Genomic DNA, 24873 nt, shown 5'->3' with positions numbered 1-24873 from the left:
GCCACCCCCCTCCCCGCCTACAAAACGGGGCGAGCTGTCGATCAACATCGACAGCCGCCCCGTTTTGTTGCGAGCCCTGTAGCAATTGATTTATCGCTCGCTCCAGGGCTCGCATGTGTGCGCACTGTCCGCTCATCGACCCGCTTGCGAGTGGGTCTGAATCAGGCCCAGTGTTCCTTATTCCAGCATTACCACCTCCGGCCAGCTCGTTACCCCTGAGTTTGCTCCAGCAAGAAGCATCATTAAAACCCTTCTCACCCATCTGAGCTCAGCCTCATCTACAGCCCATTGGTCCCGGTCCCTGAGCCCACAGGCAAATACCTCAGATCCAAACTGGTTGGATTCTGACAGGCAGGACCGTGTTGTATTGGAGGCGGCTAAATGGTGTCACAGGGTTGATTTTTTTTTTTACTTTTACTATAAAAGGGAAAATGACAACCAGAAAGTGTACTTCAGCAAATGAATGTCATTAAAATGTTTTTATAGTGATTGCTGTGTATATAAAAGATTATTCTAGGTGGACGAAGTAAAAGCCGCAATATCTCCCACTGAAATCCATCTTTACATAATGTAGAATCCTGTTTGTGGTCCAGGGTTTTATCGAATGTAAAAAGTCATGTGACCTAGTTCATGGCCCATTGAATCTACCCCATACTTACCGACATGCTGGCAGGACCCTCCGGGAAGGGGCTGCAGGTCGGTGCAGCAGGGAGGGTGGGGGCGTGTTGGCAAAATTGCATCAACGTGGCCCCCCTCTCCGCTTTATAACGCTGAAATATTACCAGTATTAAAAAAGCAGGGGGCGGGGCTATGATGATGCGATTCAGTGCAAATTGCATCATCACACCCCTGGACCGCCCACTTTCACAGCAGGCGCGGGGGGGCAGCGGCCGTTACGGGGGACTTGCCTACTCTTACGGGGTGCCGGGAGCGACACACGTTTTTCAGGAGGTTCCCAGCAGTCCCGGGAGAGTATGATCTACCCCATCCATTGCTATATATAATATATAACCCGTAACCCAGCTGCACCTTACATTACCGTGCCTCCATCCTAGGGAAGAGAATGATGTTTCATCGGAGACCACGATGGTTTGGTTTCGATGACTATCCCGGCAATTAATCCAATGTGCCTTCACCATTGTAAGTTTTTGTTACTGATGTTCTATTGATGTATTGGGGGAGCTATTTCCCTGCATAGGAAGCCTGCTGGTAATTCTAACTATATGAAGCTAGATGTAATTGTCAGCATAAACCATTGCAGCTAAGTACAGTAGGTCTATGTATTGTGCAGCCACAGACTACACTACATATACATAAATCTGCTTTGCTGCAATGGTTTAAGTTGTCAGTTATACCTATATTCATATAGATAGAATTATCAGGCTTCCTATCCAGGAGCAAATAGCTCACGTGTTCAAGTGTCTGACTTCAGTATGTGAGGTTGTGGGTTTGAGTCCTGTGTATGGCATGCTGGGCAATTTGTGTTTTAAATACAGGGGGATTTAGCTGAGTGACAAGGTGCACATAAATCACACCACCACTGATAGCTCACAGGTAAAGGTATAAATATGGTATAGGATGCCTGTCTTTAAAGCAGGAATCATTTTAAAGGCAAAAACCAACCTGGGTTTACCTTAAATGATTTCCACTTGAAAACATCAGGCAGTCTTGCTGAATTTGCATAGATGCCGGCAGCTCACAAGCACACACACACATATATATATATATATATATATATAGCATCCGGAGAGTATTCACAGCGCTTCACTTTTTCCACATTTTGTTTTTATTACATTTTTTATTAAATTTGCAAAAATCTCAAAAAGACTTTTTACACGTTGTCATTATGGGGTATTGTGTGTAGAATTTTGAGGACAAAAATGAATTTATTCCATTTTGGAATAAGGCTGTAACATAACAAAATGTGGAAAAAGTGAAGCGCTGTGAATACTTTCCAGATGCACTGTATATAATATTTACCCCTTGGTGCTCATATCTCTTCCTTGGAGTATTGTTAGGCAGCTAGTTAACTCCAAACAAGTAGAAACATTGGTTAATATCGGAAACCTTTGGTGTTCCTGAACCAATATATAGGACTATATAAAAAAAATTTGACCAATGTTAAAAACATTTTTAATACTGATGTTTTCTTTCAATGTACTGTACCATCCCTGCATCCAGCCTCAGTGATCCAAAGTACAGGTGACAACAATATATCTGCAAATAGAGGGAACTCACCTGATATCTCTCAAAATAATATCCCTTTTACACCGGAGCTAAAACCCGGGTTTTTGAAGGGTTAACCCGGGCAGCTCCCTGGTGTAAAAGGGGAGAGAGTTGGATCACCGGGTCGAGTGACCCGGCAATCCAACCCAGGTAACTAGCAGGGTTTAACACGGGCGTAGCCCGTGAAACCCTGCTGTGAGAACAGCGCACTCCGGGTCACGGTGACCTGGAGTGCGCTGCTAGCCGGCCGATTGGTCCGGCTTCAGTGGCGCTTGGAGATGACATCATCTCCAAGCGACCACTTTCACTCCGCAAAAGCCGGGTCTATTCAGACCCGACTGTGGTGTGAGCGGCGCTGACTCGGGAATATCCCAAGTCGGCGCCGGCAAAATTCCGGGTCTGATCCGGATAGGAACTTTGTTCCAACTCCGGGTCGGACCCGGAATTTAGGTGGAAAAGGGGTATAATATAATGTAGTGAAAAACCATTACACTTCCTGGCACTGATGTTAATAGTATAATTGGATACCACCATCTGCAAGTAATGGTGCATACACACGATCAGATTTTTCCTTCAGATATGAACGATAACGATTTAAAAATCGTTCAGTCGTTCATATCTGATGGAAAATCGTTCATATCTGACATGCCTGAACGATGGACGATCAACGATGCGCGTTCCCGTTTGTCAGACAACGATATCTGACATCTGATGGGTTTGCAGTCAGACTTGGACGATTCCATTCATTTTAAAGCAGTCAAAAATCGTTCAATCGTTCAAAACTTTGGTAAAATCGTTCAAATCGTTCAGTCGTTCATCTGACAAATCTGACAAGTCTGACAAATCTGACCGTGTGTACGCTCCATATCAGATATGTCAGATTTTCCTTCAGATATGAACGACTGAACGATTTTTAAATCGTTATCGTTCAGATATGAAGGAAAAATCTGACCATGTGCACCATTATGGTTACTTGCTTTAAATTATAAGGCCTAAAGATTTCTTTGTAACAACTAGCACTTAATGAGCTTGGAACACTGGGCCTGATTCAGAGCCGGACGCTCTGACCAGAGCGCTCGCTCTGAATCAGTGCCCTCGCTCTGAATCAGTGCCCTCCTACCTAAAAATGGAGCGGCCTCCTGGCCGCTCGCATAGCTATGGGTGACCACCCACAGCTTATTCGAGCGGCCAAAAAGATGGTCGCGATGGTCAAGACCATCGCGACCATCGGGCTTGCGACGAGACCCTGCGGTCTCGTGGGAGAGCCAGTGGGAGAGCCAAAGCACTCCCACTGACATCACTTGTGATGTCAGTGGGGCCGGCTCCAGATGGAAGGCGTTCCCATGGAATGTATGCAGACGCCCACCAACCTGTCTTAAGACGCCCACTTCCGCACGTCATCTCCAGGAAGTGTATACAACCATCGGATGCATTTGCAGCGCTTGAGGTTGACTATACCCTGCCGCAAGCACTGCGAGCACTTCAGTGTAAAATTCAACCAGGTGATGTGTACTATGACACTGCCTATTAATTATGCACGCCTCTGAAATGCCCAGGCACGCCTGTGTACGCACCTCAACTCCCCCGTTATTAATTGCCAGCCCGTCACCACCCACAAACAGCTTCTCCTGTCACTCACTATGTTCGGCGAGTGAACGCTTCCTGATCTCTCGCAATGGATCACTCACACGCACTGCGTACGCATGCGCAGAATGCGAAAATCGGCAGGCTATGAGCGAACACTTCCTATTGAGGGGGTCTAAATCGAGCCCTATGGATCTTGCCCTGAGAGGGTGACACTGAGCTGCGGGTGTGTGCAAGCATTGGTAACTGTCACATTGAGGCCCCAGGGTGACCTGCATATTGGGATATTGAGGTAACCGTCACATTGAGGCACGTCGGGAATTTCACATTGGGACCCCAGGAGGACTGACACATTGGGGCCCAGGGGTAACCATCACTTTGAGGCACCGAGGAAACCTTTCACATTGAGGCACAGGGGGAAAAGTCACATTGAGGCACCAGAGTAGCTGTCACATTGGGGCCCCAGGGTAACTAGTTTTCACACAAGAAACCAGAGGAACTGCCACATTGAGGCACCGGGAGAATTGTTATATTGGGCCCCGGAGTAGCTCGCTGTAACATTGGGGCCCGGAGAAGATGTCACATTGAGGCACCAGGCTAGTTAGCTGTCAAATTGAGACACCAGGGTAGCTAGCTGTCACTTTGAGGACTGAGAGAACTGTCACTTTGAGGTGTTAAGATAGCTGTCACATTGAGGCACCGGGAGAACTGTCACATTGAGGCACCGGGGTGGGGAAGCTGTGTCACATTGAGGCACCGGGGGAAGTGGTGTCACATTGAGGCACTAGGGTATTACCATTGAGGCACCAGGGAAGCTGTCTCACATTGAGACACTAGGGAAAGCTGTGTCACTTTGAGGCACGGGGAAAGCTGTCACGTTGAGGCACCGGGGAAAGCTCTGTCACATTGAGGCACCGGGGAAGCTGTGTCACTTTGAGGCACGGGGAAAGTTGTGTCACATTGAAGCTCCGGGGAAAGCTGTGTCACATTGAGGCACCGGGGAAAGCTGTGTCACATTGAGGCACCGGGGAAAGCTGTGTCACATTGAGGCACCGGGGAAAGCTCTGTCACATTGAGGCACCGGGGAAGCTGTGTCACTTTGAGGCACGGGGAAAGTTGTGTCACATTGAAGCTCCGGGGAAAGCTGTGTCACATTGAGGCACCGGGGAAAGCTGTGTCACATTGAGGCACCGGGGAAAGCTGTGTCACATTGAGGCACCGGGGAAGCTCTGCCACTTTGAGGCACGGGGAAAGTTGTGTCACATTGAGGCACCGGGGAAAGCTGTGTCACATTGAGGCACCATGGTATTTTCATTGAGTCACGGGGGAAGCCGTCACATGGCCCCTCCCCCATGCTGGTTGCTATGGTGATTAACGAAGATTTCCGCTTCGCGTTCCGTAGTGCTGCGAGGTTTGACCCAGCCGCTGCTCCGTCCCGTGACGTATATCCGGGCAGAGAACGGAGCGGCAGACATGGTGAGTGAGCATCTTTCCTCCGGGAGCCCAGACACCCCCGGCCGTGACACCAACCGCGTACCGGGGGCTCCCCGGGGCCACACACAGCGCGGGCACATGTCACCTGTTATAGTGGGTGGGGGGGCTGTATATACAGGGAGACTATACTGGTGGGGGGCTCTATATACAGGGAGACTATACTGGTGGGGGGGCTGTATATACAGGGAGACTATACTGGTGGGGTGCTCTATATACAGGGAGACTATACTGGTGGGGGGCTGTATATACAGGGAGACTATACTGGTGGGGGGCTCTATATACAGGGAGACTATACTGGTGGGGGGCTCTATATACAGGGAGACTATACTGGTGGGGGGCTCTATATACAGGGAGACTATACTGGTGGGGGGCTCTATATACAGGGAGGCTATACTGGTGGGGGGCTCTATATACAGGGGAGACTATATACAGTGAGACTATATACTAGTGGGGGGGCTCTATATACAGGGGAGACTATATACAGGGAGACTGTATTGGTGAGGGGGCGCTATATACAGGGAGACTATACTGGTGGGGGGCTCTATATACAGGGAGACTATACTGGTGGGGGGCTGTATATACAGGGAGACTATACTGGTGGGGTGCTCTATATACAGGGAGACTATACTGGTGGGGGGCTCTATATACAGGGAGATTATACTGGTGGGGGGCTCTATATACAGGGAGACTATACTGGTGGGGGGCTCTATATACAGGGAGACTATACTGGTGGGGGGCTCTATATACAGGGAGACTATACTGGTGGGGGCTCTATATACAGGGAGACTATACTGGTGGGGGCTATATATACAGGGAGACTATACTGGTGGGGGGCTCTATATACAGATAGACTATACTGGTGGGGGGCTCTATATACAGGGAGGCTATACTGGTGGGGGGCTCTATATACAGGGAGACTATATACTAGTGGGGGGGCTCTATATACAGGGAGACTATTGGTGAGGGGGCTCTATATACAGGGAGACTATACTGGTGGGGGGCTCTATATACAGGGGAGACTATACTAGTTGGGGGCTATATACAGGGAGACTATATTGGTGGGGGGGCCCCATATACAGGGAGACTATACTGGTGGGGGGCTCTATATACAGGGTAGACTCTATATTGGTGGGGGGGCCCCATATACAGGGAGACTATACTGGTGGGGGGGGCTCTATATACAGGGGAGACTATATACTGGTGGGGGGGCTCTATATACAGGGAGACTATATACTGGCGGGGGGACTCTATATACAGGGAGACTATATACTGGTGGGGGGGCTCTATATACAGGGAGACTATGTACTGGTCGGGGGGCTCTATATACAGGGAGACTATGTACTGGTCGGTGGGCTCTATATACAGGGGAGACTAGAGACTGGTGTGAGGGACATTCTATACAGGGGTCACTATATATACTGGCAGTGGGGAGCTCTGTATACATGGAGATTATACATACTGTGGAGACTCTATATACAGGGAGACTATACAAGGGTGACTACAGATACAGGGGAGACTATATATACTAGCGGGGAGGGGCTGTATAGTCAAGGTAGACTATATATACTGGTGGATCCTAATATATATATATATATATATATATATATATATATATATATATATACACACACACACACGTGAAGCTGGCACTCCACAGGTAAATGCAGTAAATGCCCAGGTGCCCTCAGAGGGGAATTATGCAATACAAAAACTGCGGCACTCACAGGTACTTTAAATGAAGACTCCAGACAGTACTGGATCGTCAAGTTACATTAATACAGTCCCGCACCAGTATTTGAGGAACCTATAATGTTAATTATCCAATGACTAATGGTTCTATATATCCTAATATTTTATCACATTTTCAGATATATCATTATTGTAGCGTAAATATGGATATATGGTGCTACGCAAATGCTATGAGTCTTTAGCTGCATACACACGTAAAGATTTACTGTCCAACCAGCCAACTAGTTGATTGGTTGGAATGAAAATCTGGTAAGGGATGAAAGCAAATCACAATCAGCAATTTGCTCCCAAACGCCGGAAAATGGACAAAAACTGTTGTTGAAACAAATTGTTTAGATCAAACATTTAACAAACTTGTCTGACCGATCATTTTAAATTAGGAGCAAATTGTTGATCATCAGTTACTCCCATACGTTAGCAGATTTTCATTTCAGTTGGCTGGTTGGACAGAAATTGTTACGTGTGTACCCAGCTTTAGACCAAATAATTTCAAAGAAGAAAAAAGAAATCATCTAATAGGGGGCACTCTGAGCCAACAAATATATTAAATCTTATACTTTTATTGTTATTTTTTAAAATATTGTATAATTTCAAAATATTAGTGAAATATTAAAATATATAGATGTGTAGAAGTGAGGAATGTGTATTAAATAATGATTAAACTCTTACGGCTGGCGTCCTAGTACTATGCACCTGTATACCTCCTGCTTTAGAACAGTTATATTGCCTATATTATCTAATTGAGGCTGTGCTGAGTTTTATTATTAGACTTCAACTGAAATCATATAAATCGTTAAATACATAGTTTGTATATGTTATATCCATATAATGCAATTGTCTTTATTTATAATGTCCAAAGTCAGATATATTCTAGGCAGATTTTATGTCCACAATATGATTTTTCTGTGAACCAGAGAACATGTGTGACCATATGCTGTGTGTGGTGTACGGTGTACTACCGCTTATATTTCCATTGTATTTATCGGGGGAACAGTCTCCTCCTGACACAGTATCTCCTTAGGAACAATCCCCTCATAATATGTTATCTCCTTGGGTCGCGGCAATTACAGTTGTCCGAGGTGACACTATCGCGTTTTAACGGCAGGCTGTATATCTGCCTATCGTGATCACCCTGAGCGGTATCTCACAGCCGTGGCTATAATAGTGATCAGGAGACCTTAGTCATTCTCCTCGCTCTGTCAGATTCTTTAGACTCACAGCTGTTAGGTTACAGCAGGTGGTAAGATGGTATCAATCTATGTTCTGGAATATAGTAAGAATACATAGTATATGGGACACAATGTAGCAGTATATTTTAAGCACAGACAAGGTTCACAATTTTAGCAGCAGCCGTACAGAGAGCCGACGGCCGTTTCACCACTAGCTTATTCAAGGCTCATATGCAAATAAAAATTAGCAATTGTTATAAAATGATATATTCATTCCAGAGATTAGATTATATTCCGGATAATAGATGTGAGTGGCAGAGCCAGATAATGTACAATTCTGTGATATTTATGGTGATAAAACAAATGAATATCTAGCTGAACAGCTCTTCCTATAGGAAACTTGGTTTCCATTTTTTGTTTTTGTATTCTATAAGGCTGATAAAGGGCTGCAGATTGAGAGACAGGGTGTAGAGGGCCTGCGGGTACAATAGGAGCTAATGCACTCAGAGTGGCTATGGGAGGTGAGTTTTGAGGGTGTGCTTGGAAGTATGAAGGTGTTAGGAGAGTCTGATTAGACGCGGTAAGGCCGGAGCCAGATGGGGGATGGAAATGGCCAATCTTTGTCAGAGAGGAGGAACGTTGTAGGTGAGAGGTAGATCTAAGAGAGCGAGAAGCAGTCCATCATGCCACAAGGTGGGAGATACATGAAGTACAATACATTTAGGATATATTGTAGAGGGTGATGGGAAGGCCAGAGAGCAGGGGGCTGTTTGGGGCACTGACTGTGTGGTGTGAAGCTTAGAGCGGTGTTGAGGATGACACCAAGGCAGGCAAGTTTGGGCAACAGGAAAGGGGGTGATGATGTCTATTGTCAGCCATGAGGGAGACTAGGAATGGAGTGATATTAAGTGGGGGAAAGATGATGAGCCCCATTTTGAACATGTTCAGTTATATCTAGTTTTGGGACATCCAGGTGCAAATGGCAGCTAGTTAGTTGGACACTGGATAACAGAGGATGAGAGTGGTTATGGGGTAGAGGTTGCAATGGGGGCTGAAGGAGAGTATTAGCTTGTAGGTACTAGGTACAAGAGGTAAAAGCGAGAAAAGTACAGGGCTGAGTACCGAGACTGCAGGGACCCCAACAGATGGAAATGTAGGGTAACATGCTGAAAGGACAGTGCTGCGGAGGCCAGGAGAGTGTAGGGTGGTGATGAAGAGGGTGGCCGCCTATATCCAAGGCAGCAGAGAGGTGAAAGGAGGATGAGTAGTGAGAAGTGACCCTATGACTGGGTGGAATCCTTGACGCAGGCGGTTGAGAAGAGCGTAAGGGGAGATGCATTGGGGCTGATGGTTGCAGTGAGGGTCCGGCGGGCACACACTCAGGAGCCAGATCAGGGGAGATGAAGACCGTTATAAAAGCCTGTACAGGATATTGTTCTCTTCCTTCCTCCGTCTGCTGGGAAGTGTAATCCCCAGCCATGCCTTTCATTGTTTTGTTCCCTCTGTTACCAGTTTTTAAGCCCGAAGGGGTTAGGGGTTACTGTTGGGTCCTGGCTATTAAGGGGGAGCCATGGTTCTGAAGAACACATAGTGTAATCCTATTTATACAAACATCTCTCAAAAACAGGAATTGCACGTACAGTAAAGACAAAATAACAGCGCTTATCTCAGTAGTACTTGGAAGACATCAGCCAATAAACGTTAAATCCAAAGCGTTCCGTCCCGGCATAAAGCATTTCTGTCACTCAGACTTTCCCTTCATTGTACATGTCATTCCTGTTTCTGATAGATCTGTTGTATAACTAGGATTACACTTCATTTCCGTCTGTTTTGTCTCTGAGCTCTATCAAAGAGGAATCTGTCTATGGAGAGTCGCCCATGAAGTTTTTTTGCAATATCAGATACAATTTGCCATTCTATATTTTGGTACAGGACCACTTTTTTACATCTATTGCACATTAAGTAGATTTTGATACGTCATTGTATTAGGGCGCACCTTGTTCTTTATTTCTTTATTTCCGTTGGAACATCAACGGAATATCAGGAAAAAGATGATCAGTAATACTCTATATAAGCATATTTCGGAGAGTTAAGGCCATTGAACAAATTAAGATCACTGCTAGGGGAGGGGATCGTTTTACAAGATTATGCATGAGTGAAGCATATTGGATTTTTAGGTTACATACCTTTTAGTACCTTTGGGTTTGAATGACACTATTCAACTTTATGCCATATAATTCTCCCTCCCCCCTTCGTATCAGCATGTGCGAGATAGATAGATCTATCCATCTATCTAATTTTTTTGTTTTTCTTCCCCCCCATTCCTTTTTTTTTTTAAATATTTTCCCTCTTTAGGTCTATTTTTCTCCTTTTTGATACATCTTATGTAGTATATATTTAAATTGAGAAGAAATTATTGGTAAATTTTAGCTATATAGATCCATTAAGGTGGCTTCACTTTCTGCATTTACTGCACTTTAGGTAGATTGTGATACATTATTGCACATTAGGTAGATTGTCATACATTATTGCACTTTAGGTAGGTTGTGATACATTATTGCACTTTAGATAGATTGTGCTACATTATTGCACCTTAGGTAGATTGTGATACATTATTGCACATTAGGTAGGTTGTGATACATTATTGCACATTAGGTAGATTGTGCTACATTATTGCACTTTAGATAGATTGTGCTACATTATTGCACATTAGGTAGATTGTGCTACATTATTGCACATTAGGTAGATTGTGCTACATTATTGCACATTAGGTAGATTGTCATACATTATTGCACTTTAGGTAGATTGTGCTACATTATTGCACTTTAGGTAGATTGTGCTACATTATTGCACTTTAGGTAGATTGTGATACAGTATTGCACATTAGGTAGATTGTGATACATTATTGCACATTAGGTAGATTGTGATACATTATTGCCCATTAGGTAGGTTGTGATACATTATTGCCGTTTAGGTAGATTGTGATACATTATTGCCCATTAGGTAGATTGTCATACATTATTGCACATTAGGTAGATTGTCATACATTATTGCACATTAGGTAGATTGTGATACATTATTGCACATTAGGTAAATTGTGATACATTATTGCACATTAGGTAGATTGTGATACATTATTGCCCATTAGGTAGGTTGTGATACATTATTGCCGTTTAGGTAGATTGTGATACATTATTGCCCATTAGGTAGATTGTCATACATTATTGCACATTAGGTAGATTGTCATACATTATTGCACATTAGGTAGATTGTCATACATTATTGCACATTAGGTAGATTGTCATACATTATTGCACATTAGGTAGATTGTGATACATTATTGCACATTAGGTAGATTGTCATACATTATTGCACTTTAGGTAGATTGTCATACATTATTGCACTTTAGGTAGATTGTCATACATTATTGCACTCTAGGTAGATTGTGATACATTATTGCACTTTAGGTAGATTGTGATACATTATTGCACATTAGGTAGATTGTGATACATTATTGCACTCTAGGTAGATTGTGATACATTATTGCACTCTAGGTAGATTGTGATACATTATTGCACTCTAGGTAGATTGTGATACATTATTGCACTTTAGGTAGATTGTGATACATTATTGCACTTTAGGTAGATTGTGATATATTATTGCACATTAGGTAGATTGTGATACATTATTGCACTCTAGGTAGATTGTCATACATTATTGCACTTTAGGTAGATTGTCATACATTATTGCACTTTAGGTAGATTGTCATACATTATTGCACTTTAGGTAGATTGTCATACATTATTGCACATTAGGTAGATTGTGATACATTATTGCACTTTAGGTAGATTGTGATACATTATTGCACTTTAGGTAGATTGTCATACATTATTGCACATTAGGTAGATTGTCATACATTATTGCACTTTAGGTAGATTGTCATACATTATTGCACTTTAGGTAGATTGTCATACATTATTGCACATTAGGTAGATTGTGATACATTATTGCACATTAGGTAGATTGTGATACATTATTGCACTCTAGGTAGATTGTCATACATTATTGCACTTTAGGTAGATTGTCATACATTATTAGGTAGATTGTCATACATTATTGCACATTAGGTAGATTGTGATACATTATTGCACATTAGGTAGATTGTGATACATTATTGCACTTTAGGTAGATTGTCATACATTATTGCACATTAGGTAGATTGTGATACATTATTGCACTTTAGGTAGATTGTGATACATTATTGCACTAGGAGGCACCTTGTTCTTGATCTCGGATATCACTAGGCACTGGCTATTTGTGCTTTTCTTTTAAACATTGTTATTGATTGTATATGTTTTTATTACTCTTTATGGGTATTCATTATCATTTAGCACCATGGTAACATTTCTATATTTTTGTAGATACAGATATATCTATAGTATATGGTGGTGACTCGCTTTGTATGTCTATAATGTCGCACTGTGACTTGCTAAGCCCCTAAACAGGTTTAATTGTATTACACATGACGCACAGATTGTTTCAGACAGATATCTTATTGCCATCCAGTCTGCTCTAAAGGTGCACACACACGTAACGATTTGTAACCAACGATTTTCTATCAGATTTTCCCTTGAAAAGTGAACGATTTTTTGAAGTGTAATGAACGATTTTTATAACGATGAACGAAAAATGTTCCTTCTCTTAATGAAAATCGTTCTGTTGGACAGTCTAAAATGAACTACAAACTGGAGCGCGCTTGAACGATTTTCGTTCATCGTTATAACTCAGAAACTGAACGATTTTTTGAACGATAACGACCTTGTTATAGTTAAATTGTTCAAAAAATCGTTACATGTGTATGCACCTTTACAGTCAATCTTCAAAGTGCTGGAATATCAATGTGAGCGCTGCTGGATGAATTGAGAGGAAATGGAAACTGCAAAGTCTTATCTCGTACCTCATACCTCTGTGTCAGATAAAGGAGACTTGTGACGGAGTCACAACTATCACTGTGCAGGAGATACAGAGCTCTGCATACACCTGTCCTGTATGGGATGGGGCTAGGAAGAGACCACTGTCACTGTGCAGGAGATACAGAGCTCAGGGGCTGAGCCTGGGGTGATGGTGCACCAGTCACCTATATCAGGAGCTCTGCATACACCTGGCCTGTATGGGAGGGGGGCTAGGAAGAGACCACTATCACTGTGCAGGAGATACAGATCTCAGTGGATGAGACTGGGGTGAGGGTGCACCAGTCACCTATATAAGGAGCTCTGCATACACCTGGCCTGTATGGGAGGGGGGCTAGGAAGAGACCACTATCACTGTGCAGGAGATACAGAGCTCAGTGTCTGAGACTGGGGTGAGGGTGCACCAGTCACCTATATCAGGAGCTCTGCATACACCTGGCCTGTATGGGAGGGGGCTAGGAAGAGACCACTATCACTGTGGAGGAGATACAGAGCTCAGTGGATGAGACTGGGGTGAGGGTGCACCAGTCACCTATATCAGGAGCTCTGCATACACCTGGCCTGTATGGGAGGGGGGCTAGGAAGAGACCACTATCACTGTGCAGGAGATACAGAGCTCGGTGGCTGAGCCTGGGGTGAGGGTGCACCAGTCACCTATATCAGGAGCTCTGCATACACCTGGCCTGTATGGGAGGGGGCTAGGAAGAGACCACTATCACTGTGGAGGAGATACAGAGCTCAGTGGATGAGACTGGGGTGAGGGTGCACCAGTCACCTATATCAGGAGCTCTGCATACACCTGGCCTGTATGGGAGGGGGGCTAGGAAGAGACCACTATCACTGTGCAGGAGATACAGAGCTCGGTGGCTGAGCCTGGGGTGAGGGTGCACCAGTCACCTATATCAGGAGCTCTGCATACACCTGGCCTGTATGGGAGGGGGCTAGGAAGAGTCCACTATCACTGTGCAGGAGATACAGAGCTCAGGGGCTGAGACTGGGGTGAGGGTGCACCAGTCACCTATATCAGGAGCTCTGCATACACCTGGCCTGTATGGGAGGGGGGCTTGGAAGAGACCACTATCACTGTGCAGGAGATGCAGAGCTTAGTGGCTGAGACTGTGGTGAGGGTGCACCAGTCACCTATATCAGGAGCTCTGCATACACCTGGCCTGTATGGGAGGGGGGCTAGGAAGAGACCACTATCACTGTGCAGGAGATACAGAGCTCGGTGGCTGAGCCTGGGGTGAGAGTGCACCAGTCACCTATATCAGGACAGATGATCCCAAGCACAAGGCCAGAGGAACATTGGGGTGATTGTATAAAATGGTGAATATTGCCCAATGACAGAGTACATTTCCAGATCTCCGTCTGTGGTGCTATTTGTTGCAGTCCACAAGGGTCATCCAACCACCTGGCGCAAATCTGCAAGGAAGAATGAGCAAAAATTACCCCCAGTGTATAAGCCTGGTAGACATTTCCACCAACATACTTACAGCTGCTGTTGCAGCAAAATGTGGTTCTACCAAGTACGAGTCTGCAGGGGTGCTTATACTTATGCATGCAGCATGTTTGTGTCTACATTAAAAAATAAATAAATAAGCAGACAAATAAGGAATTATGAGTTTGGAAATTTACTTTAAGAGCCTACTGGTTCCCAATACAAATACTGTCTGGTACAATCTGTGCAAGTGTCATTTGTAATACAGATAAATCTGAGACTTTAGAGGGGTTGAATACGTTTGCAAGCCACTCTGTGTGTATACATTTAAACTTCATAGTGGGGTGCATGTAGGCCTCATTAGCATGTTCCACTGCTTTATACTGGTGGTCCCATTTGCACCCTATCTGGCAGTGAAGCACCCACATAATAATAGTGCCCTGTAAGTGAGCATGTTATGTAGAACAATGAAAGCTAAGCACATGTACATACCTGTGTGCACCCACTGACCAGTCATATCATTGTATATTCTGCAGGGACAGAGCCAGAGTGGCAGCCATGGACCCGGGGGAGGGAAGAAGGACGACAAGGTGAGTACAGACCGCTCCTGCCAATGTCACCCATCAGTGAGCTCCGTGCTCTCCTCTGTGCCATGTGCTCCAATGGTACAGACCGCTCCTGCCAATGTCACACACCAATGATCGCCGTGCTCTCCTCTGTGCCATGTGCTCCAATGGTACAGACCGCTCCTGCCAATGTCACCCATCAATGAGCTCCGTGCTCTCCTCTGTGCCATGTGCTCCAATGGTACAGACAGCTCCTGCCAATGTCACCCATCAATGAGCTCCATGCTCTCCTCTGTGCCATGTGCTCCAATGGTACAGACTGCTCCTGCCAATGTCACCCATCAATGAGCTCCGTCCTCTCCTCTGTGCCATGTGCCCCAATGGTACAGACTGCTCCTGCCAATGTCACCCATCAATGAGCTCCGTCCTCTCCTCTGTGCCATGTGCCCCAATGGTACAGACTGCTCCTGCCAATGTCACCCATCAATGTGCTCCGTCCTCTCCTCTGTGCCATGTGTTCCAATGGTACAGACTGCTCCTGCCAATGTCACCCATCAATGAGCTCCGTCCTCTCCTCTGTGCCATGTGCCCCAATGGTACAGACTGCTCCTGCCAATGTCACCCATCAATGAGCTCCGTGCTCTCCTCTGTGCCATGTGCTCCAATGGTACACACTGCTCCTGCCAATGTCACCCATCAATGAGCTCCGTCCTCTCCTCTGTGCCATGTGCCCCAATGGTACAGACTGCTCCTACCAATGTCACCCATCAATGAGCTCCGTGCTCTCCTCTGTGCCATGTGCTCCAATGGTACAGACTGCTCCTGCCAATGTCACCCATCAATGAGCTCCGTGCTCTCCTCTGTGCCATGTGCTCCAATGGTACAGACTGCTCCTGCCAATGTCACCCATCTATGAGCTCCGTCCTCTCCTCTGTGCCATGTGCCCCAATGGTACAGACTGCTCCTGCCAATGTCACCCATCAATGAGCTCCGTCCTCTCCTCTGTGCCATGTGCCCCAATGGTACAGACTGCTCCTGCCAATGTCACCCATCAATGAGCTCCGTCCTCTCTGTGCCATGTGCCCCAATGGTACAGACTAGCACAGGATTGTGTCTCACCTATCAGGTTATAGGGACTGCAGCCGTCGTCTATGTCATAAGATATATAATATAACAGTCTGAGCTCGAACACCCTCCTCCAGATGTCCATTGATACCACAGCCACAACGACTAAGTGATGTAATAATGGTGATGTACGCTGCAGACTGCGCAAAATGTGAGATGTTAATAAAGGTCACATCATCATCATTGTCTACCGACCGTGATGGTGACACAATCATTTATTTTATGTATTACCGGTTATGTATATAGCACTTACATAATCTGCAGCGCTGTACAGAGAATATTTACCCAATCGCATCAGTCCCTGCCCCAGTGGAGCTTACAATCTATTTTCCCTATCATATGTACAAACACACACACTAGGGTTAATATTTTTCTTGGTAGCCATTTAACTTACCAGAATATTTTTGGAGAAACAATAACACTTTCATGCAGACTTTGGGTATAAAGGTTCCTCTGTCCTCGTATTATTCACTAGTGCTCTCTTCTATTGCGTTTGCCCGTTCTGAAGGGTGTCATTGTGCTGGGCACATACAGGTCAGTCTGGAAATAACCCTGGTCTCCATGTGTTAAATGTCAGGATAAGAAGAAGAAGTACGAGCCTCCAGTCCCCACGAGAGTCGGGAAGAAGAAGAAGAAGACAAAGGGGCCGGATGCTGCCAGTAAACTTCCCCTTGGTGAGCAACAATTTCACTTTTATCTGACCACATTCCTGTCCGAGATCACAACACAATCTTACTGTTATGCTGCGGAGACGTGGGGGAGACCTGGCCAAATTACCTTCATTAGTGACTGTGCCAAGGGGCATTAGTACATAACAGCACTGCGCCTCCCAAGGTAAAGGTTGTTTCTTCTGCGTCAGCTGAGACAGTAATGTGTCCTGCCCCCTAATTGGCTGCTCCTGCCCTGTAGTGCCATACTCGCTTCTAGTGATTGCTGTTACTGAGTAATGTGTCCTGTCCCCTGATTGGCTGCTCCTGCCCTGTAGTACCGGACTCTCTTCTAGTGATTGCAGTTACTAAGTAATGTGTCCTGTCCCCTGATTGGCTGCTCCTGCCCTGTAGTACCGGCCTTGCTTCTAGTGATTGCAGTTACTGAGTAATGTGTCCTGCCCCCTGATTGGCTGCTCCTGTTCTGTAGTGCCGGCCTCTCTTCTAGTGATTGCAGATACTGAGTAATGTGTCCTGTCCCCTGATTGGCTGCTCCTGCCCTGTAGTGCCGGCCTCGCTTCTAGTGATTGCAGTTACTGAGTAATGTGTCCTGCCCCCTGGCTGCTCCTGCCCTGTAGTACCGGACTCTCTTCTAGTGATTGCTGTTACTGCGTAATGTGTCCTGTCCCCTGATTGGCTGCTCTTGTTCTGTAGTACCGGCCTCGCTTCTAGTGATTGCAGTTACCGAGTAATGTGTCCTGTCCCCTGATTGGCTGCTCCTGCCCTGTAGTACCAGACTCGCTTCTAGTGATTGAAGTTACTGAGTAATGTGTCCTGTCCCTTGATTGGCTGCTCCTGCCCTGTAGTACCAGACTCGCTTCTAGTGATTGCAGTTACTGAGTAATGTGTCCTGTCCCCTGATTGGCTGCTCCTGTTTTGTAGTACCGGCCTCGCTTCTAGTGATTGCTGTTACTGTGTAATGTGTCCTGTCCCCTGATTGGCTGCTCTTGTTCTGTAGTACCGGCCTCGCTTCTAGTGATTGCAGTTACCGAGTAATGTGTCCTGTCCCCTGATTGGCTGCTCCTGCCCTGTAGTACCAGACTCGCTTCTAGTGATTGAAGTTACTGAGTAATGTGTCCTCTCCCCTGATTGGCTGCTCCTGCCCTGTAGTGCCGGCCTCTCTTCTAGTGATTGCAGTTACTGAGTAATGTGTCCTGTCCCCTGATTGGCTGCTCCTGTTTTGTAGTACCGGCCTCGCTTCTAGCGATTGCTGTTACTGTGTAATGTGTCCTGTCCCCTGATTGGCTGCTCTTGTTCTGTAGTACCGGCCTCGCTTCTAGTGATTGCAGTTATCGAGTAATGTGTCCTGTCCCCTGATTGGCTGCTCCTGCCCTGTAGTACCAGACTCGCTTCTAGTGATTGAAGTTACTGAGTAATGTGTCATGTCCCCTGATTGGCTGCTCCTGCCCTGTAGTACCAGACTCGCTTCTAGTGATTGCTGTTACTGCGTAATGTGTCTGTCCCTTGATTGGCTGCTCCTGCCCTGTAGTACCGGACTCTCTTCTAGTGATTGCTGTTACTGCGTAATGTGTCTGTCCCTTGATTGGCTGCTCCTGCCCTGTAGTACCGGCCTCGCTTCTAGTGATTACAGTTACTGAGTAATGTGTCCTGTCCCCTGATTGGCTCCTGCCCTGTAGTACCGGACTCTCTTCTAGTTACTGCTATTACTGAGAGGTTGTATTGCGCATATTTAATAATTATGCCGTCACTGGTTTATAGATAATTGGGGGGTCCGTCATCAGCTAATTTCATACCCTCGTTTCTCTTGCAGTTACCCCACATACCCAGTGTAGGCTAAAGCTGCTGAAGCTGGAGCGCATCAAGGACTATCTCCTCATGGAGGAAGAGTTTATCAGGAACCAGGAGCAGATGAAGCCGCTGGAGGAGAAGCAGGAGGTAACGAGATGTCTTGTGTGTCTATGACTAGTTGAGGTTATAGAGGATATACAGCAGGGGCGCTGGGAGGGGGAAGCGGGTAGTAATTACACAGGCTCGGGCTTGCTGGAAGGGCATGGGTCCAATGACGCCCCCCCCTCTCTTACCAGCACATGCTGCTGTGTGCTGGGGTGCAGTGGGAGTCTCCTCTGTCTGTGGGGTGAAGCGTTCACACTGATCGTGCTCCCCTCCCCCTGGATTTGCACGGGCATGGCCACACCTCCCGCGATTAGGCCAATCACCCTGGGCCCAGGCTGGCTCTCTATGGCCCTGTACACAGCATATGAGACAATGTAATGTGAGAATAATGTACATCTCTACATTCATATTTACAGGAGGAAAGGTCAAAGGTAGATGACCTGCGAGGAACCCCGATGTCCGTTGGCACCTTAGAGGAGATCATTGATGATAACCATGCGATTGTGTCCACATCAGTGGGATCCGAGCACTATGTCAGTATCCTCTCATTTGTGGATAAAGACCTGCTGGAACCAGGGTGCTCCGTATTACTGAACCACAAAGTGAGTCCGTCTGTTACCAGGGATCAGTGTGATTGTGTAGTTCAATCCTCAGGAACTCAAAAGCAGTTTTCACCGTCCTTCTGAAACAATTAAGTTTGAGCTATGAATCCTTAACTTTCCATATTTCTTGCTTAGGATGTTCAAAGGCTCAGCACATAAAAATCAAAGCAGAGATGAGAATACATAGTATAGTAGTTACAACAATTGTCCATCCACTGTGTGCTTTTAGTGTTTCAACCACTAGATGGTGCTGGAAACCTCCCATTGTGAAATCTGTGAAGTAAAGTATAGTGCCTTCCAAACAGAATAATTACCCTCTGATAGGCTTAGAGAGAACAGTTTTGAACTCCATTAGTTGGTATATAGGAGAGAGAAAAAATATATACATACTGCAGTATTGACCATAAAAATTTATTCATTTAAAAACATGTACAAAAATGACCTAAAACATGGCATAATGACAATTAGAAACAGAGAAACACAATGTAAGACCAGTCCCAGAGGTATAGGCTGCCTAGCAGATATACGGGGAGGTCAGACATATAGATATGGGTATAGATATCCCGGACCCTCCGCAAAGACCAGTAGTTAATCCCTAGTGTGCAGGTGTAGCCTCTCTCTCACATTTCGATATTCTCTTTCTCAGAAGCGGTTCTGGTATAAAATGTCGTCATGTCATGATTTGGCTAATTTTTGTGCATGTTTTATAGTGGTTGAAGCACTAAAGCACATGGAACACTGACATTGAACTTTATGTGCTGAGCTTATAAACATCCTGAGCGAGAAAGATGGCAAATTAAGGATTCCTACTGGTTGTTGCTCTGACATTAATCTACTTCTCCAAATTTGCAAAAAGCACAATTCTGGCTGCAGAAAAACTTCACAAAAACTTCTGTGCTTGAAAATTGTGGTGTATTTTTTTTTTTTTGGGGGGGGGGGATTTTTTTCTGTTTCTGTTCAAACATAATGTGTAGGAGTAATAATGCACCTCAACAAGAGCTACCCCTCTATTTTTCTATGTGACAGAAGATGGTGGAGATCTGGGATATAGATTCCCCCCTCCCACCCCCTGTATACCGCATCAGTGGGAAATAGCTATTACTGTGTGTACTGTTCCAGTCATTGTTTGGGCGCATAGTCTGCTAAGGGGGCGCATAGTCTGCCGAGGGGCACGTACTCTGTGGCTGCTCTGCATATGGTGTATGGTGTCTTAGTGATGCTTTAGCTATTGATAAATGACATAGAGCAGGCCTAGGCGGGATGTGACCCTGTTGGGGCATTGTAGTAGGTAAGTAAAGGGGGATAATGTTACCCCATGTTATAGACACTTGCAGCTTGTAGTATTGTGGCCTTTTTGTTTTTCCCTTTGCAGGCGATTAGTCATATATGTAAGTGTGGTGGGATTATTACACCTGTGTGATCTTCTCTTATGTCACATGCGTGTTCTGTGTACAGGTTCATGCTGTAATCGGAGTGCTCATGGATGACACGGATCCCTTGGTGACAGTGATGAAGGTGGAAAAAGCCCCCCAGGAAACCTATGCAGATATCGGGGGGCTTGATAATCAGATTCAGGAAATCAAGGTATTTCTGTCTGTCCCCACCGGCCCGCGGCCCCCGTACACTACCATTACTGTGCCCGTTACAAACAAATGGTCTCACCGGCCCGCGGCCCCCGTACATTGCATTACTGTGCCCGTTATAGACAAATGGTCTCACCGGCCCGCGGCCCCCATACATTGCCATTACTGTGCCAGTTATAGGCAAATGGTGTCACCAGCCCGCAGCCCCCATACATTGCCATTACTGTGCCCGTTATAGGCAAATGGTCTCACCAGAGACTCTGGATTGTAACATACATCGGGTTATGGTGAAAGGAGCTGGTAGAAGTGATGTAGGAGTTATTCCCATGTTCCCAGCTCGTTATTCCTCAGTGTTATTATATTATTATTATAGTATGTGATGCAGGAGTTATTCCCATGTTCCAAGCTTGTTATTCCTCAGTGTTATTATATTATTATTATAGTATGTAATGCAGGAGTTATTCCCATGTTCCCAGCTCATTATTCCTCAGTGTTATTATATTATTATTATAGTATGTGATGCAGGAGTTATTCCCATGTTCCCAGCTCGTTATCCCTCAGTGTTATTATATTTAATTATTATTATAGTATGTGATGCAGGAGTTATTCCCATGTTCCCAGCTTGTTATTTCTCAGTGTTATTATATTATTATTATAGTATGTGATGCTGGAGTTATTCCCATGTTCCAAGCTCGTTATTCCTCAGTGTTATTATATTATTATAGTATGTGATGCAGGAGTTATTCCCATGTTCCCAGCTCGTTATTCCTCAGTGTTATTATATTATTATTATTATAGTATGTGATGCAGGAGTTATTCCCATGTTCCCAGCTCGTTATTCCTCAGTGTTAATATATTATATTATTATTATTATAGTATGTGATGCAGGAGTTATTCCCATGTTCCCAGCTTGTTATTCCTCAGTGTTATTATATTATTATTATTATTATTATAGTATGTGATGCAGGAGTTATTCCCATGTCCCCAGCTCGATATTCCTCAGTGTTATTATATTATATTATTATTATTATAGTATGTGATGCAGGAGTTATTCCCATGTTCCCAGCTTGTTATTCCTCAGTGTTATTATATTATTATTATAATATGTGATGCAGGAGTTATTCCCATGTTCCCAGCTCGTTATTCCTCAGTGTTATTCTATTCTATTCTATTATTATTATTATTATAGTATGTGATGCAGGAATTATTCCCATGTTCCGAGCTCGTTATTCCTCAATGTTACTATATTACATTATTATTATAGTATGTGATGCAGGAGTTATTCCTCAGTGTTATTATATTATTATTATTATTATTATTATTATTATTATTATTATTATTATTATAGTATGTGATGCAGGAGTTATTCCCATGTTCACAGCTCATTATTCCTCAGTGGTATTATATTAATAATAATAATAATAATAATAATATTATTATTATAGTATGTGAAGCAGGAGTTATTCCCATGTTCACAGCTCGTTATATTATATTATTATTATAGTATGTGATGCAGGAGTTATTCCCATGTTCACAGCTCGTTATTCCTCAGTGTTATTATATTATTATTTTCGTATGTGATGCAGGAGTAATTCCCATGTTCCCAGCTCGTTATTCTTCAGAGTTAATATATTATCTATTATAGTATGTGATGCAGGAGTTGTTCCACTATTCCCAGCTCATTATCCCTCAGTGTTATTATATTATTGTTATAGTATGTGATGCAGGAGTTATTCCACTGTTCCCAGCTCGTTATCCCTCAGTGTTATTATATTATTATTATTATTATTATTATTATTATTATTATTATAGTATGTGATGCAAGAGTTATTCCACTGTTCCCAGCTCGTTATCCCTCAGTGTTATTATATTATTATTATTATTATTATTATTATTATTATTATAGTATGTGATGCAGGAGTTATTCCACTGTTCCCAGCTCGTTATCCCTCAGTGTTATTATATTATTATTATTATTATTATATGTGATGCAGTAGTTATTCCACTAATCCCAGCTCATTATCCCTCAGTGTTATTATATTATTATTATAGTATGTGATGCAGTAGTTATTCCACTATTCCCAGCTCATTATCCCTCAGTGTTATTATATTATTATTATTATTATTATTATTATTATTATTATAGTTTGTGATGCAGTAGTTATTCCACTATTCCCAGCTCATTATCCCTCAGTGTTATTGTATTATTATTATAGTATGTGATGCAGTAGTTATTCCACTATTCCCAGCTCATTATCCCTCAGTGTTATTAGATTATTATTATAGTATGTGATGGAGGAGTTATTCCACTATTCCCAGCTCATTATCCCTCAGTGTTATTATATTATTATTATTATTATTATTATTATTATTATTATTATTATTATTATTATAGTATGTGATGCAGGAGTTATTCCACTATTCCCAGCTCATTAACCCTCAGTGTTATTAGATTATTATTATAGTATGTGATGCAGTAGTTATTCCACTATTCCCAGCTCATTATCCCTCAGTGATATTATATTATTATTATTATTATTATAGTATGTGATGCAGTAGTTATTCCACTATTCCCAGCTCATTATCCCTCAGTGTTATTATATTATTATTATAGTATGTGATGGAGGAGTTATTCCACTATTCCCAGCTCATTATCCCTCAGTGTTATTAGATTATTATTATAGTATGTGATGCAGGAGTTATTCCACTATTCCCAGCTCATTATCCCTCAGTGTTATTAGATTATTATTATAGTATGTGATGCAGGAGTTATTCCACTATTCCCAGCTCATTATCCCTCAGTGTTATTAGATTATTATTATAGTATGTGATGCAGTAGTTATTCCACTATTCCCAGCTCATTATCCCTCAGTGTTATTAGATTATTATTATAGTATGTGATGCAGGAGTTATTCCACTATTCCCAGCTCATTATCCCTCAGTGTTATTAGATTATTATTATTATAGTATGTGATGCAGGAGTTATTCCCATGTTCCCAGCTTGTTATCCCTCAGTGTTATTATTTTATATTATTATTATTATAGTATGTGATGGAGGAGTTATTCCACTATTCCCAGCTCATTATCCCTCAGTGTTATTAGATTATTATTATTATTATTATTATTATTATTATTATTATTATTATTATTATTATTATTATTGTATGTGATGCAGGAGTTATTCCACTATTCCCAGCTCATTATCCCTCAGTGTTATTATATTATTATTATAGTATGTGATGCAGGAGTTATTCCACTATTCCCAGCTCATTATCCCTCAGTGTTATTAGATTATTATTATAGTATGTGATGCAGGAGTTATTCCACTATTCCCAGCTCATTATCCCTCAGTGTTATTATATTATTATTATTATAGTATGTGATGCAGGAGTTATTCCCATGTTCCCAGCTTGTTATCCCTCAGTGTTATTATTTTATATTATTATTATAGTATGTGATGCAGGAGTTATTCCCATGTTCCCAGCTTGTTATCCCTCAGTGTTATTATTTTATATTATTATTATAGTATGTGATGCAGGAGGTATTCCCATGTTCCCAGCTTGTTATCCCTCAGTGTTATTATATTATATTAATATTATTATTATTATTATTATTATTATTATTATTGTATGTGATGCAGGAGGTATTCCCATGTTCCCAGCTCGTTATTCCTCAGTGTTATTATATTATATTATATTGTATTATTATAGCATGTGATGCATTCCCATATAGTATGTGATGTATTCCCATATTCCCAGCTCGTTATCCCTCAGTGTTATTATATTATTATTATTATAGTATGTGAT

At 43.4% G+C, this 24873-nt stretch overlaps 1 protein-coding gene across 1 annotated transcript in view; it reads left to right on the top strand.

The window, feature by feature from the left end:
• The first annotated feature begins 5188 nt into the window (after positions 1 to 5188).
• The window catches only part of PSMC1 (proteasome 26S subunit, ATPase 1), a 33439-nt gene continuing 13754 nt past the window's right edge, over positions 5189 to 24873 (top strand). Inside the window, exons 1-6 of the mRNA XM_088462505.1 lie at positions 5189 to 5286; positions 15167 to 15220; positions 16899 to 16995; positions 18800 to 18924; positions 19299 to 19484; positions 20940 to 21068. Of these exons, the coding sequence (XP_088318631.1) occupies positions 5284 to 5286; positions 15167 to 15220; positions 16899 to 16995; positions 18800 to 18924; positions 19299 to 19484; positions 20940 to 21068 (594 nt within the window). The 5' untranslated portion in view covers positions 5189 to 5283. The remainder of the gene's footprint in view (positions 5287 to 15166; positions 15221 to 16898; positions 16996 to 18799; positions 18925 to 19298; positions 19485 to 20939; positions 21069 to 24873) is intronic.

The sequence above is a fragment of the Taudactylus pleione genome, unplaced genomic scaffold (assembly GCF_031769625.1).
Source record: "Taudactylus pleione unplaced genomic scaffold, aTauple2 ptg001254l, whole genome shotgun sequence".
Lineage (NCBI taxonomy): Eukaryota > Metazoa > Chordata > Amphibia > Anura > Myobatrachidae > Taudactylus > Taudactylus pleione.
Note: the sequence above shows the minus strand (reverse complement) of the source record. Positions and strands in the feature narration are given on the sequence as shown.